Raw genomic sequence first — 16,794 nt, 5'->3', positions numbered from 1 at the left:
AGAAAACATTATTTTGAGTGAGGTAACCTAGACACAGAAAGACAATTATCACATGTACTCACTCATAGATGGTTTTAAAATATAAATCAAAGAAAGCTAGCCTACAAACCACAATCTCGGAGAACTTAGACAACAATGAGGTCACTAAGAAAGACTTACATAGATCTAATCCACATGGGAAGTAGGAAAAGACAAGATCTCCTGAGTAAATTGGGAGCATGGGAACTTTGTGGGGGGTGTAAGTGGGGAGAGGAGAAGCAGGGAGGGGAGCAGAGAAAAACGTAGAGCTCAATAAATATCATGGAAAAATAACTGTCACAATGTTCACGGCTGGCACTCCAATGTCAAAAAAACAGATTAAAAGGAGAAAAGCATGAGAGATATTTTGAGCACAGTAACTCTCGTAGTTACTCTCTCGTACAGTTTTGTTTCTGAGGAGATATATAAGATTTTATGATGCCACTTCACCATCGTAAAAACAATCCCAAAGAAAGCAGAATTGAGGTCAAAGAGCTCCAATTCCATGGGCATGGTACCTGCACCTGCATGCACATGCCCCACCCCCACATACAACAAACTAAAAATAAGTCTTAAAAAATAAAAGGAGTTAGGCTGGGGTTGTATCTTAATCGACGGAATGCTTGCCTAGTAGACACGAGGCCCTGGGTTTGAAACCAGGCATAGTGCAAAAAAAACATAACCAGCTGGGTGGTAGTACAGGCAGATCGCTATTCTGAATTCAAGACCAGTCTGGTCTACGGAGTGAGTGCCAGGATAACCAGGGCTGCACAGAGAAACCCTGTCCTGGAAAACAAATAAAGAAAAACAAAACAAAACACACCCCAAACCAAAAAAACCTTCGTCTAAATCAAAACAATAAAAACCTTAAAAAACAAAAAGTGTCATCACTGGGCAGTGGTGGCGCAGGCCTTCAGTCCTAGCCCTTGGGAGGCAGACACAGGTGGATCTCTGTGAGTTCAAGACCAGCCTGGTCTACCAAGCAAATTCCAGGGCAACCAGAACTGTTAAACAGAGAAACCCTGTGACACTTGCCCTTAATTCCTGCACTCAGGAGGCATAGGCAGGTGAATCTGGGCTACAGGGTGAGTTGTAGGTCAGCCAGGGCTATTTAGCAAGATCCTGTCTCAAAAAAAAAAAAAAAAAAAAAAAAAATCAAAGACCGAAAACAAAGAAAAGTTAGGTCTCCTGGTAACAAAATTTGAGTCCTCAACTGCTTACTGAAGCAGGAATTTTCCTTAAGCCCCTCATCCAGATGCCTGACCTTGGGAAAGGACTCTGGGGAGCAGACACTACACTACAGTTTTGTTTCCCCATTACACTGTACATTCTGATTTCTCTGTGTTTAATAACTGACCTCTTGCCTTTCACGGCCTCCGGCTCTGGATCTGGATTGTAGGTTTTTCATCCTTGGGGTCAGGGGTGTCTGGAAAATCTCTAACTTTCCTGTTCTTGGTGTAATTAGGAGGGCACAATGGAATTCCTGGTTCCACGGGGGTGGGAATGTTTTTTCTAAAGAATTATATTGTTTAAGAGAGGATACCAATGTATGCATTTTCATCCTTTACAAAGATATAAACAATCCTACACAAAATTTCCCGGAGAGGCATTAATAATGAGAATCGTTAAAAATGAAAGCAAAAGGGGGGGCTGGAGAAGTGTGGTCTGCAATGCTGAAATGCTGGACCGTTGTCCAATGGCCACGGTGGCCGTGAGGTCCTCACCAATGCTCCGTATGCAGTCGTCCTAAGAGGGTGCTGGATCCCCTGGACCTAGAGTCATTGACAGTTGTGAGCTGCTGTGTGGGTGCTGGGAACTGAACCTGGGTCCTCCAAAAGAGCAGCTGGTGCTCTCAACTGCCGAGCCATCTCTGCAGCCCCAGGTCAGGGTTTCTGAGAGTCCTTCACAGCTCAGTCGTGCACGACCCAGGGACCTAAGGTGCTGGACACCCGTGGTCATCACAGACCGGTCCGGGATGGTGGTTTCGAGCTTATTATCTCAGGACAACGAAATGACAGAGACTCACGGAAGGATGCAAAGCGGAAACAGGCGATATTAAGAACTGTTTCACGACAGTGAAAGATTGCGGGAAAAGTGAGGGAAACGCCCAAGAGAGGAGGGATTTCCATGAGAGAAAAAAAGCCATCAGATTTCCTATGTCTAGGGGTTTTAAAAGTCATTTAAATTACATTCTCTCTATTTGTGTGTGTGTGTGTGTGTGTGTATTTTGTATGTGCAGATACACAAAGACCAAGACATTGGTGAGAAAGTGATAATCCCACCAGGCAGGAATAAGGGGAAACAGGAGAGTCTGGGACACAGTGTGCGGTGTGTGTCATCTGTCTTCTGCCTGCCCATGTTGACCCCAGAAAGGGAATCTACAGAGGTTTCTCCTGGCTCAAAGAGATCTGAAGTGGCTTCGTTTCTTAAGTCTCTCCTTTTGGCTAGATAAGAGAAACTCCTAGAGACTTCTTCCAGCATCTGCTGGATTTTATGTGTCTTCCAATTAAAATATCTTTTTATCAACTCTGGGATTCAAGGGGGGGGGTCCCCATCGGCTAAACCTGAATACCATTTGGAGAAGAGAGCCTGGAGAGAGACTGCAAATGTTCAGACACCAGACCACGCGCTTCAGAGAAGCTGGAAGCTGGGGATGGGTATGAGAACTAATAGCCTATTTAGTTCTCTTATAAATATGTTTTTATGGTATGTGTGTGTCTGTGTGTGGGCATGTACAGTTGTGAGGGTGCCTTTAGAGGCCAGAAGGGGACACTGGATACCCTGGAGCTGAAATTATGTGTTGTAGGCAGTTGTGAGTCTCGGTCCTCCACAGGAGCATCAAGTCCTCTCTTAACGACTGAATCATCTTTCCAGTCAATAAAGAGTTAAGTTTTCGTTGCTTTAGACAGGGTCTCATGATGTAGCCCTGGCTGACCTGGAACTTACCATGTAGACAGGCTGGTCCCAAGCTCAAAGGCCACCATGCCCAGTCCATGACTTTTTCACAAGTCCCGTGTGACAGTTTCTCCACATGCCTCTTGTAAGAGCCTCACGCAGAAGGACTCAGTGCCTACCACAGACAGCCCACCGTTCACTCCTGACTCTACTCAACTCCAGTGGTTGGCATTGCCTGAGAAGCAAGAACAGCTGCTGCTACTTCCTCTTCTCTCCTCCTCTTTCCTCTTTTTTCTTTTTAAACCTGTGAGATCTCCGCTGCCCCCAGTAACCACAAAAGTGAAATTCTCATGATGATTTAAGAGCTCTGGGTTAGGACTCATTCCTCCGAGGCCACTTGACTCACCAGGGAAACAACCATACAGAGGATCCAGGGTTTGTTCCAAGGCTGGGGGACCAAAGCTCCTCACACAACAGACCCCGTTCTGGAGGAGTGGAAACCTGGAATGGTGTCGGTGGCTTCAGCTTTCTCTGTGACCTGTAGACACGGACACGGGAATCCAGCTGGCCATTATTTGTGAATGAAACCATGGTTCCTGAAGGATCCATAGCCTGTGGCGATGCATTCGGATGGGCAAGAGTGTCTCGGCGCTCAACGGGCAAGAACGTCGCAGAGTGCTGGGATATCTCGTTTTATAGGAAAGGGCAACAAAAGTGTCCATGATAGGCCTGTGGGGAAGCCGACCATCCCTGAAGCATGGGCTGACCACAGCAGCTGCAGGGCAGCCTCAGCAGCTGCCTGGGAATGACATTATTTTGGGGGGCATAGGACCATTCTGCTTTTTAATGTCTGTTTTCTGTGTATCAATGCCCTCCCTGTGTTTCTCTCAAGGACCTTCAGCCTCTGCAGGAACACACTCCTCCAGTCCGACCTCTCGACGAGGGGAGCATTTCACATGACACGACCATAATTAGGTGCTGGTGTAAACCCTGAGAGCCCAGGCTCGGGGGAGGCGGCGGCCCGACTACTGGCAGCGTTAGAGCCTCGTTCCTCTGCATTTTAGTTTCCTCAGCAGAGGGGCACAGACATTGCCAGCATTAACATTTAATTTTGATTTAGTAAGGCTGCACAGGCTGGGCCAGCTCAACACAGCCTGTTGTCTATCAAAGCTCAACCCCTCTTGAGGTTATTCTAAACTGCACCTGCTCTGGCCCAAGCGATGGGCAGAGGAAGGTTTTCAAGGTCACCCCAGTTTCTGAACGCTTCTGCGGAATTCTTGAAAGTGGAACCAAAGAGCTATGCCTGCCCCTAGAACAATTTCCAAATACAACTTCCCTGAGGTTGTATATACAGAGAAGAGCAAACCCTAAGTTAGCTATCCAGGCTATGACAGAGAGAAAGCGATAAAACATCTGTCTTAGGATGTCATTTTAAACAGTGGTCTAGGCAGAACATCTGGCGCTCTATTGAAAGATGGCAAAGACTCTCTTGACAAACTTTGGACAGACCCTTTCCCAGTCTGTCTCAACTTGGGTCTAAAAGTGACACATGATATTACACACCCCCATCCCCACTCACAAAAAGGCTTAACACACTTTCTAAGCTCAAGGCTACACATCTAAGATGAACCCAGATCCTTTTTTTTTAAAAAAAAAAAATCTTATTTCCTTCTTTGGTTAAGTTTGCTTTATTTATTTATGGCTTATATACGAGTGCTCTGCATATATGCCTACGTGCCAGAAGAGGGCACCAGATCTCATAACAGATGGTTGTGAGCCACCTTGTGGTTGCCGGGAGTTGAACTCAGGCCCTCTGGAAGAGCAGTCAGTGCTCTTAACTGCTGAGCCACCTCTCCAGCCCCCAGCTCCTCTTAAAATGTCTGCATGACAAAGACTTCTGCAGTTCTATTCCAGCTAAACCCGGTAGGAAATGAGCCTTAGAATGAATGGCTCCTTTAGAAAAGCTTGCAATTGTACATCCCTTTCTTCCACTCCGAGAGGCTGATCTTCACACACACACACACACACACACACACACACACACACACACACACACACACACACACGTATGCACTCTCTCACACATGCACATGCAAACACACAGGCTCACGTTGTTGTTTTTAGGACCTCAGAGACTTTAGAAATGCCAGCATGCAGGGAACCAGCTCCTGTTCTCAGCTTTCAGTGTGTGGCTCCAGCTTTCCCAGTCACCTCCTGTCCACAGGGCCGGACGGGGCTGCTTCTCCCCCAGGGAAGTACCAGTTAACACACTGTTAACTGTGCCCAAGCCTCCATTTGTGCCTTACTCCGTTAGGACGCCGCACACACGGAAGCTGAGTTGAGACCCCTGCTTTTTTTTATCCCTTGCAATGGGGTTAGCACAGAACCCGCTCTTTGGTTCACATCCAGTGCTTTCGCTAGTGCCCAGCTTTCCCCCACAGAGGGGTTCATCTAGAGAGACCACAGCACTAAGAAGGCCGAAGTTGTGAACTTAATCTCCATATGGTCCTGCCTGTATTGTGCTCATACGTGCAGCCTCTCAGCTGTTTTGCAAATGGCTTTCATCGATCACAGGGGACACCAGATGAAGGGACAGAGATGGCTCAGCACAAACCATGTACCTTTTGGGTTTCTCGTGACTGTTTAAGAATCCGGTGTACAGATGGTGCGGCTCATTGCCCCTTTTGTGTACCTCAGCTGGGAGAGCACGTAGGCTCTCTCCCCTGCAGACACCTTTCTCGTGATTCGTCACAAATGCTCGATGTTCTCCTGCTTTTTCAGCATCTCTTTCGTGTCCAGCTCTTCCACAGATCCTTTCCGGACACTCTGCCTATCGCTGCACTCAGTCTGGCTCACAAAGAACTTATCTTCCACGCCCTGATGTACTCTGTTCACACCACAGCTTGCAGTTCATGGACTTGTGCTTTACTACAGCTCAAGGAAATGAGGACAAGATAGCCCCCTCTTTTGTTTGATGCTGTGGCCAGTATCAGGCTAACTGTACTGTGACTATCGTATTCAGTAAGATGCACTTAAATGTTTTCAGTGAGTTCCAAGTGACCTCGACAAATTTCAGCAAAATTGTGTTGAATCCCTTCATCAATTCAAGGACAGACTCTAGACCTTTATTATAATCTTCAAAATTCTTACCGGTTTAAACACTCAAATTAGTATGTGATTGTACTTTTCATAGGGATGTAAAGTACATTCTCTGTAGCTTTGGAGACCATCCTGGAACTCACTCTATAGACAAGACTGGCCTCAAACTCACAGGTATTCACCTGTCTCTGTCTCCCGAGTACGGGATTAAAGGCAAACACCACTACCATCCGGCTCTTTCCTTTTCTCAAGGGTCTCACAATGTCGCCTTAGCTGACTGGGAACTTGCTAATGTAGACCAAGCTGGCCTCAAACCACAGAAATCCTCCTGCCTCTGTCACCTGAGTTATGGTATTAATAGCACCACACCTGGCATTACTTTTATTTTTAAATTTTATGTGTGTGAGTGTTTTGCCTGCATGTGTGTCTGTGTAGCCTATGTATGCCCGGAGCCCATGTAGGACATAAGAGGGCACTGGATCCACTGAAACTGAAGTTACTAATGGCTGTGAACTGCCATGTGGGTGCTGAGATTTGAACCCAGTTCTCGGGAATAGCAGCCAGTGCTCTTAACCACTGACTCATCTCTCAGGACAACGATGGTTTCGTTACACATAAGTTTCTGTTAGCTTACTTTTCACAGCTTTATGAATATCTTTTTATATTAATGTACTTTCTGCCCATTTTAAAGAAGGGGAAATATCTTTGAGGAGATGTCCTGTACCAGATGGCTTTTAAAACCCCAGGGAAACCAGCCACTCAGAGGCCTGAAGAGTTCCCTGCTTCGGGAGAGCAGCACCATAACAAAAGCTGCTGAGAATGTGGTGGGGGTGAGGTGTGCTCACTTCAAGCTGGTAGTCAAATTGGCAGTGCCATCCATGGGGTATTGGCTTTGGGGGTGAGGCGTGCCCACTTCAAGCTGGTAGTCAAATTGGCAATGCCATCCATGGGGTATTGGCTTTGGGGGTGAAGCGTGCCCACTCTAAGCTGGTAGTCAAATTGGCAGTGCCATCCATGGGGTATCAGCTTTGGGGGTGAGGCGTGCCCACTCCAAGCTGGTAGTCAAATTGGCAGTGCCATCCATGGGGTATCAGCTTTGGGGGTGAGGCGTGCCCACTCCAAGCTGGTAGTCAAATTGGCAGTGCTATCCATGGGATATTGGCTTTGGAGGCATGAAAGATTCAAGGGTGAAGAGGTTGTAGATCTGTCCTTCATGGTTTCAGAAAGCTTCTGAGACCAGGCAACATGTAACAGGAATGAAATCCCTGTAAGGCTGTCAGAGGCCATTGTGTGAAGCTGGATTGGGGTGAAGATCCCAAGACACTAGCGATATCAGAGCTATGAGAGAGCTATATATAGCCAAGGAGAGCTACATACAGCCAAGGAGACCTGCATATAGCCAAGGAGAGCTGCATATAGCCAAGGAGAGCTGCATATAGCCAAGGAGAGCTGCATATAGCCAAGGAGAGCTGCATATAGGGAGTGGAACCAGCTCAGGAGAGAAGCTGTGTATATAGCAAGCAATATATAAATAACTAAAAAGACTGAACATCAAGAAAACAACCCAATTAAAAGTGGGGACTAAGCATGAATTTCTCCAACGATGAAACACAATGGCTGAGAAACACTTAAAGAAATACTCCTCCATTGTCGGTGGGACTGTAACTGTATAGTCACCATGGAAATCAGTGTGACAATTCCTTAGGGATCTAGTGTAAAAGGAGACTGTGCTTTCATTTCCTGGCTGCCCAGACTTGAATAATTGCACAGAAACTCTATTAATTACAAAGGCTTAGGCATATTTCTTGCTAGTTCTTACATCTTAAATTAACTCGTTTCTATTATTTTATATTTTATCATGAGGCTTGTGGTTTGTTACCTCACATCTTGCTTCTTGGGCAGCTACATGGCATCTGTCTAACTCTGCCTTCTTTCTCCCTGCATTCAGTCTAGCTATATTCTGCCCTGCCATAGGCCAAAACAGTTTCTTCATTAACCAATGGTAATAAAACATATTCACAGCATACAAAAGGGAATCCCATATCAACCTAGGGATAGATCTACCTCAAGATCCTTCATGTCACTTTTGGACACACACCCAAAGGCCCCTGAACCTTACCACAGAGGTGCTTACTCAGCCATGTTCATTGCTGCTCTATTCATAATTGCCAGGGATTGGAAACTGTCTGGATTCCCATTAACTGGTGAATGGATGATGAAGTGTGATACATTTCCTTGTGACAATGTGACAACTCATACAACAGCATATTATTCAGCTATAGAAAAATAAAATTATGGGGGGTGGAGATAGTCTCCCAGAGGAATTGAGTTCAATTCCCAGCATCCACACTAGGCAGCTCACAACTGCCTGTAACTCTAATTCTAGGGACATTCAATGCACTGGCCTCCGTGAGCACCTGCATGCACATGCAAGTACATGCAAGCATATAAGTAATGACAAAAATATATCTTCAAAAATGAAATTATAAATTCATAGGTAAATGGATGGTATGAATGAGAAGGATATTCCTCGATGCTTTGGAACAGGGGGTGACACCATAAAAGTCTCCATATCTAAATTGCTATCTGAAAACTTGGCTTAAGTGGGTTAGTTTACTTTTCTGAACACTGAGGCAGTCTTTGTTCTAACATGATGGACGGACTTACGCATTTTCCCCCACCATGAAGCGTCACCCGTTTAAGAAGCTACAAATGGTGTCAGTCTAAGATCAGCCTGAGACAGAAGAGGCGGCCAACACTGAAGAAGAAGCATCTCTGCCTCTAGCTGCCCTTAGGCAGGTCTGTGGCTGCCAACAGTCTCAGAATCTGGTCAGTGAAGGGACTCTGGCCAGCTTGAGCAGGGCGAGCATGGCTCTGACAGGCTGTCCTTGCCTCCCCCCCCCACCCCACGCCTTGCTACAGCTGTTAGATTACATTTTTAAAGCTATCCACTAAGACCTCTTCCCTTCTTTAGCCGCTTTCTCCTCCTGAGGCTGACTACCACAATCAAAAACCCGCTTTCGACTCACCTAATTAACCCGTCCAATCAAAATTAAACACTTCATCCTAACACGGGGTTTTCCTTTGCACCTTTATAAACTGCCCTTTGCCTATGGGCCATGTTGGTCTACTCTCTATCCAGAGGCAGTTCTTTGTCCCTCTGGGACAAATATCCCTTCCCCTTCTCCCTCCTCTATCTCCTGTCTTTGTCTCCGATTCCCTGCCCTCTGTCCTTTTCAGGCAAATAAATCTCCTCTGTGCTGAGAACTCGGTCCTTTGAACAGTATTCTATAATAAGTGTGTGGGCCATTGTACTACACGGATCCAGATTTCTGTTTAGCAATTAGCGGTCAATGGCCTTGGAGGGAGCTTTAACCCTTGCTCACCCATGCCACGGGAACAACAGCAGTACCTGCGTTACCGTTCTGGGATGTTGTTGGTTACTTTGCATGAGCAGCAGTTACTGGCACACAGTAAGTACTCCGTCAGTAAGTACAATGCTGCTCTCTACTATGCTAGGATACAGAACATGGCTGTGAACCCCTCTGAAAACATTCCAATGCAAGCCGCTCAGGTGATCAGAACTGACCCTAACCATCCAGTGTTTGCAACTTAGCTACTAAAACCATTTCTAACCTTTATTTTTATTTTATGTGTGTGGGTGTTTTGCCTGCAGATATGCCACGTATATTCAGTGCCCATGGAGACCAGACGGGGGCATCAGATCCCCTGGGGTCAGAGTTATGGATGGTTGTGAGCTGCCATGTGGGTGCGGGAACCGAAGCCCAGTCCTCTGCAGGGACAGCCAGTGCTCTTAGGCACCAAGTCCCTCTGCAGCCCCAAGTTAGCTATTTTTCACTACAATTCTGATAAAGGAAAGTTATATTTAAAGTCATTCTTGGAAAGAAATCATTTCTGGTTAATCTTGGTGTGTGGCTTTTTAAAAAAGCTATTTGCAAGGTTTTTTTTTTAAATAATAAAGTTTATAAAATTAGAAAATAGGCCCTTCAAATTGTTAATCCGGTTCTTTCCCACAGACATTCTTCTGTGAGCTGTGGTGGATGCTGTGTGGTGCACACACATGATCAGTAAGAGGGTCATATGCTTTTAAAGCAGTAGCAAAAAAGAAAAAAACAAAAGCCTGTAATACTTAGAGCAGAGGGCATCCTGTGGATGAGTATGGAGTACTTTCCTAGAGATCGGATCTGAAAGCTTCCAGCTGGCACTACAAGTACCTACTATTTTCATAGAGTGGAAATAACATGTGCCAGTTAGGACACACGGGGGGAGGGGGGGCGGGTGACAAGGCAAGCTCTGGTGACTGTGGTCCAATGTGTCGAGAGAGATGAGAGAGACGGCTGGGCACACAACTCACCATCAGAGCATGTTGACTGAGTTTTCTGTCCCAAAGAAATCACACAGAGGTCTACATTAACTATAAACTGATTGGCCCATTAGCTCAGGCTTCTTATTAACTTTTTTTTTTTTTTTTTTTTTTTTTTTTTTTTGGTTTTTCGAGACAGGGTTTCTCTGTGGTTTTGGAGCCTGTCCTGGAACTAGCTCTGTAGACCAGGCTGGTCTTGAACTCACAGAGATCCGCCTGCCTCTGCCTCCCAAGTGCTGGGATTAAAGGCGTGTGCCACCACCGCCCGGCCTTATTAACTCTTATAATTTATATTAGCCCATTATTCTTGTCTATGTTAGCCATGTGGCTCAGTACCTTATTTAGTGAGGCAGTCACATCTTACTTCTTCTGTGGCTGGGTCACGACTGCAGACTAGGATTCTTTCCAGAATTCTCCTGTTCCCAGAACTGACCTGCCTCTACTTCCTGTCTGGTTGTCCTGCCTATACTTTCTGCCTGGCTACTGGCCAATCAGCGTTTATTTAAAATATAACTGACAGAATACAGACCATTGTCCCACACCAAGAGCATGTGGTTAGCCAGCACAAAACACTGGGGAAAAGGTAGAAAAACAGTGAAAGATATGTCCAGAAAGCTAGGCTGGGGTATGTAGAAGAAGACACAGTACACAGAAGTGGAAGAAAATGGGTTATTAGTGGGCTGTTCCAGCAGTTACTGGTGATGGTAGAATCAGTCATCCAGAGGCCGCTCTTAGAGTTCATCCAGTCTTTAATGTATAAATTTATATATTTCATTTATAGAGAATCTTCAATAAGACATATATATATATATATATAATAAATAACTCAAATTTGAAAACATACATCAGACAGCTTCATGGTTTTTTTTTTGTTTTGTTTTGTTTTTTTGAGACAGGGACTCCTGCAGCTCAGGCTGGCCTCCAGCTCTACATGTAGTTGAAGGTGACTTTTAATGTCCAGTCTCCTGCCTCTATCTCCCAAGAGCTGGAATTACAGGTGTTCACCACCGTGCTAAGTTATAATCCCTTTGGCTTTTCTTCTTTCTTGATGGCACTGAGGGTTTAGCCCAGGGCCTTGAGCATGTGAGGCAAACGCCCTACCACAGAGCAGATTCCCCAGCATGGTCACACCTTCTCGGTGTCGGAAGCCCCCAGCCCGGGGAGGTCGGCAGGCAATTTCAGCAGTTCTTCAGCTTCTTCCTGCAAAGTCTGTGCCTTCTCATGCAGCAGCATCTGCAGTAAACACCCAGTCGTGAGGCCAAATGTACTTGGCTAGAGAGTTGCCAACATTGTATGTCTGCTAAAAACCCGAGCTTGACACATCAATATCCAACGTTAGAGCTAAAATAGTGGAACTGAAAAACAGCCACTTAAGAACAAGCGATTTCAGTAAATGAAGCTGAGGAATTCTGTTAAAAACCATTTTAGCTGATCAGTGTTCAGTGTACCAAAAAGAATGGAGCTTTCCTACACACAGAGATTTGCTTCACAAAAGACCTGGGCACTTAAAACTTAATTTATAATCTATAAAATTTCAGAGAATTTTGCAAAAATTTAATTACCTCTTGAAACTACTATCCTTTCATATATGTTCAATTAGATCTGGAAACTGTTATTTTACAGATATATTTTATTCTCATAATTTAGTGTGCTTTTAGAAGCCCATCAGTATTACAAAACAGATTTTTTTCCTAAAGCTTCTAAAGTAAACAAAGTTAGACCTATCTTCCCTTCATTCCCCCCCCCCGTCATTTTTCCCTCATGTATTTTTTGATTAATTACTTAGTTATTTAATGTGTGGGTATTTTTGTTAGCATGCATTGCATGTGCATACACCATGTGTCCCTGGAGGTCAGAAGAGTTGGGTGGATCCCCTGGAACTGCAATTATAGATGGTTGTGGTGGCCATGTGGGTGCAAGAAATATGAACCCAAGTCCTCTGGAAGAGCAGTCAGTGCTCTTAACCACTGAGCTACCTCTATTACCCCCCCCACACACACACACACAACCACCTTATACTTTGCGAGCTAGGACTTCACTATGTAGTCTAGATTGGCCTCATATTTGTGATCTTTCTGCTTCAGGGCTCAGAACGTGCATGCTGCCATGTCTGGAAATAGGATAATTTAAAAACAGCATGCAGGGAAGAGAGTATCCCAAGCACAGTGTGGAGGACATGTGCCGGTTTGCCTTAGTTCCTACATACAGGAGGCAGAGGCAGGGGAATCGCTCCTTTAGTTCCCACACACAGGAGGCAGAGGCAGGGGGATCGCTCAGTTTCAAATCCAGCCAAAGTCACTGAGTCAAACAGCAAAACAAAATGGCATCTAGAATATTTCAAGAAAAATTTGATGAACAGTGACTTTTTTTCTATTTTCTAAACATGAGAAATAAAATGCTGGGATTAATGGCAGGTGGATTTTGTCTAGAGAGCAGAGAAATTTATTTGTAATGCTGCTTATAATAAAAAGCTTAGCCAAAACATCATAAAGGGAAAATCCCTAAGAAATAAAGTGGAAATGAAAAAGAAAACAATGCTCTCAATGATATAAGGCAGAGCATTGCACAAGGGAAATCAAAATATAAGCCAGGCTTTCCAGTATCTGAGGTAATGATAACCATATAAATGTCCTAACGTATCTTCCAAAAACTACACAGATCGCTGGGTGGTGGTGGCACACACCTTTAATCCCAGCACTCTGGAGACAGGCAGGCAGGTCTCTGTGAGTTCAAGGCCAACCTGGTTCACAAAGTGAGTTCCAGGACAGCTAGGACTACACAGAGACCCCATCTCAAAAACAAAACACAACACAACAAAACAAAAATAATACAACAACAAAAAAGAAAGAAAGAGAGAGAGAAAGAAAGAAAGAAAGAAAAGAAAAGAAAAAAAAGAAAAGAGGAAACTACACAGACCATAAACTGGGAGTGGTGGCGTACGCCTTTAATCCTGGCACTCAGAGGATCTCCATCAGTTTGAGGCAGGAATTTGGAAGCAGGAGCCAGGGTGCTGATTACTGGCTTGCTTCCCCTGGCTTGCTCAGCCTGCTTTTCTAGAGAATCCGGGACCAACAGCCCAGGGATAAGACCATCCACAATAGACTGGGCCCTTCCCCCAATCACTAATTAAGAAAATGTGTTACAGCCGGATCTTATGGAGGCTTTTTCTCAACCGAGGTTCCCTCCTTTCAGATGACTCTAGTTTGTGTGTCAAGCTGACAGAAGACCAATCAGCACAATAATGCAATAATGAGGTTGTAAAAGGCCACGCAATTTATATAATTGTGACCAAGAAGGACATAACCCCAAATTGCTGTGTGATGGCTTCACCCACACAAACAGAAGTACAATGGCAGTCTTGAAAAGGGAACTGAAGACCGTGAATGGCTTAAAGAACTTAATATGGGAAAGAGAAAGTCTTGCTTCAAAGGAAGGGCTGGCCTGGCTCTGAGGGGCAGACCGCCAGACGCAATGGGAGAAACGTGAAGAGGCAAATTAACCCCAACATATCGTGGTGACTTCATTAATACTAAAAGCACCAAAACCAACGAGAACCGATTCTTGCCAGAGAAGGAGTCTGCAAGCTGAGAGGCTGGATGCTGGGCACCTGAGGAGGACACTTCTGTGAGGAGGCTATGTGGGAAAGCTGCATGGCTGCCCGGTCCCCCAGTGTGAATTTTTAGGTTGTCTCTCTCCTCTTCTCCGCACTCCTGTGTCAGCAACAGGTACAGTATCTGTACCTACAAATTCTGAGTACGTGTTTTTTTTTTTTTTTAAATTTAGATTTGATGTGTCTGGATGTTTGCTGAATTTATGTATGTCTGTGCACCGTGTGTGCGCAGTGCTCTTAGAGATCAGAAGGCATCAGATCCCCTAGAACTAGAGCTACCAAGTGTAAGTTACCCTTTGGGTACTGGGAATTGAGCCTGCAGTCCTCTGGAAGAGCAGCAAGTGCTCTTAACCACTGAGCCATCTCTCCAGCCCTGAGCACGTTTTTGTAACTATGAACTATTCTATGACATGCAATGCTTTGCTCTGATATCAGAAGTGTAAGGACAGTATGCTGTGACATATTCTCACAGCTCGCTCACCTTTGCTGAGGAAACAATCTGCTTGGCCTGGCGTCTGGACAGATGCTCAATTGTCCTCACTAGCACGTCTGGATTGGCATTGGCTAAGTGCATTATAGTCTTGTAACCTGCACTGTATAACTGTTTTGCTCGACCCTAAGGCATTAAAAAAAATTAATACTATGAGTATTTGTGACTATAAAAAAATCTACATTCAACAGACAACAGACGAAGATACTGATGTAGCTATGAAGAGATGACATGGCAGAGTACTGCAGAATATTAAGGATGTGTCTGGGAGTCTGATTTGACTCGGGAGTTTTCCACACAGTGGAAGTAATCAGGTGTGCTAAAAGTCTGCTCTCCGCGGCTGAGTGCATCTAAATTGCCGCTGTCACTGCCATCATTCCTCACTGATAAGAAACCCAGCTTCTTCAGCCTTCCCATGAAGACCAGCAGTGCTCCAGGAATCCCCAGGTTTTCCACATCGATTGGGACCTCTGCGCATTCAGTCTCAGGGACTTAGCGGCCTGAGGAGACCCCTGCCACGGGACTACCCAGCGATGTCAGCTGATGTAACAAGTCCCCTTTGTTGATATATATTGAGTCTATCAGTTCTGTTCCTCTATAGATCCCAGAGCGGCAAGGCTCTTTCTATTCCTCATTCTGCAGCATCACTTCAAAAAATGGTAAAAGCTAATCTTCCCGTCAGTAAAAACAACCTGAGCTGGGAAACCAGAGCAAGGCTGACCTCTAAGACCCCGGTCACTTCCATGAGCGGGATTAGCTCCGCCTTCACGCAGTAGGTCAGTTTCTTGGTAAGTTCTACCAACAGGGCTCTGTAAACCCAAAACTCCTCCAGCTCCTGAGAAAAGAAAGATACATCAAATGTTAAGCTAAGCAAGTTACCTCTAAGTTTTTTCTGAAGTTTTGGTGCAGCGAGGGAGAGGACCATCCCAAGCACAGTGACAAGGAGGCATGGTGAGCACCCTGGCAGCTCGATGAACTAGCGTTTGGGGGAGGGGAGATTGAAAATAAAAAACCAAGTCATTTCTAATCAAAATCAAAGGAAATGGATGTACGGCTTTGTTTGTCAAGTGACTACAGTTTACCTCTGGGAATTATCCCAGAGACAGAGTATTAAATAAAGAAAGATTCAAATGCAGCATAATATTCAACAAAACATTGTCTAAGCTAATAAAAACAAGAAATATGAATCGTGAGCATTAAACATGGCTTGGAGGCATTCCTATCAATTGATCTTCTCCAGCCATACACTCGAGGGCAGGGAGTGACTCTGAATGAAGGGCCTGCTGCACACTCGAGAGCGGGGAGCCGGCTCTGAGGGAGGTGCCTGCTGCACAAGTGTGAGCGCCCTCAGTACCCACGTGAAAGTCAAGTGCAGCGGCAGAGGTTTGTGACCCCAGCACCAGATGTCTGTGTGGGTGTGTAGCCAAAATAGGGAGCTCCAGATTCAGCGAGAGACCCATTTTTTGTATTTTTCTATTACCCATTTTGTGTAATTTTTCTGCTAGTAGAAGTAACCTAAGTTGGGGAACCAGGACAAGAAGGAAGAAGAAACAATTGAGAAAGACACCTCTGATGTTGACCTTTGACCTCCACATGCAACTGTCGCAAGTGCATACACGTGCACCCAAACAGGCATGCATGCACATGCACACACATAGTGCACCCACCCCCCACGTTCAGTTTAGTATACTGCAAACTCATACACTAAATATGTTTGAAATGTTAATTTTAAAAGGCCCCTTTCTAGGCTATGGGTATCACCATAAGAACATGTAATGTCACCCTGACGTCACTGAGTAAGCAGCTGCTGCACTAACAGCAGAGCTAAAGGATGCCGGTGGAACTGCCAGACAACCGGTGCCGAGGTGCCTGGGGTGGGCCTTCCCGCTACACCGGAGAGCCTTCCCGCTATACCGGAGAGCCTTCCCGCTATACCGCTACACTGGAGGGCCTTCCCGCTACACCGCTACACCGGAGAGCCTTCCCGCTACACCAGAGGGCCTTCCCGCTACACCAGAGGGCCTTCCCGCTACACCGGAGGGCCTTCCCACTACACCGGAGAGCCTTCCCGCTACACCGGTACACCGGAGAGGCTTCCCGCTACACGGGAGGGCCTTCCCTCTACACTGGAGGGCCTTCCTGCTACACCAGAGAGGCTTCCCGCTACACCGGAGAGCCTTCCCGCTACACCGGAGAGCCTTCACTAAGTTTCCACGATTATCTGTGGTTAAAAGCTGCCTTCACTAATACAGCCGCAGTGCTACCTAATGCCGCTGATGGCTTCCTCAAGGGAACAGA

At 45.6% G+C, this 16,794-nt stretch overlaps 1 protein-coding gene across 5 annotated transcripts in view; it reads right to left on the bottom strand.

Annotated features, from left to right (window-relative positions):
- Positions 1–10,684: 10,684 nt before the first annotated feature.
- Helq (helicase, POLQ like) overlaps positions 10,685–16,794 on the bottom strand; it is a 41,645-nt gene continuing 35,535 nt past the window's right edge. For 4 of the 5 annotated variants that reach the window (XM_057772272.1, XM_057772274.1, XM_057772275.1 and 1 more), the window contains 3 exons: positions 15,218–15,331; positions 14,488–14,622; positions 10,685–11,629 (listed from right to left, as the gene is read on the bottom strand). In XM_057772272.1, coding sequence (XP_057628255.1) covers positions 11,522–11,629; positions 14,488–14,622; positions 15,218–15,331 — 357 coding nt within the window. In that variant the 3' untranslated portion in view covers positions 10,685–11,521. Of the gene's footprint in view, positions 11,630–14,487; positions 14,623–15,217; positions 15,332–15,375; positions 15,473–16,794 lie in introns of all 5 variants that reach the window. The other variant, XM_057772273.1, reaches the window with a different exon arrangement.

Source organism: Chionomys nivalis, chromosome 6 (assembly GCF_950005125.1).
Source record: "Chionomys nivalis chromosome 6, mChiNiv1.1, whole genome shotgun sequence".
NCBI lineage: Eukaryota > Metazoa > Chordata > Mammalia > Rodentia > Cricetidae > Chionomys > Chionomys nivalis.
The sequence above is the reverse complement of the archived record's forward strand: the minus strand, read 5'-3'. Positions and strand labels throughout refer to the sequence as shown.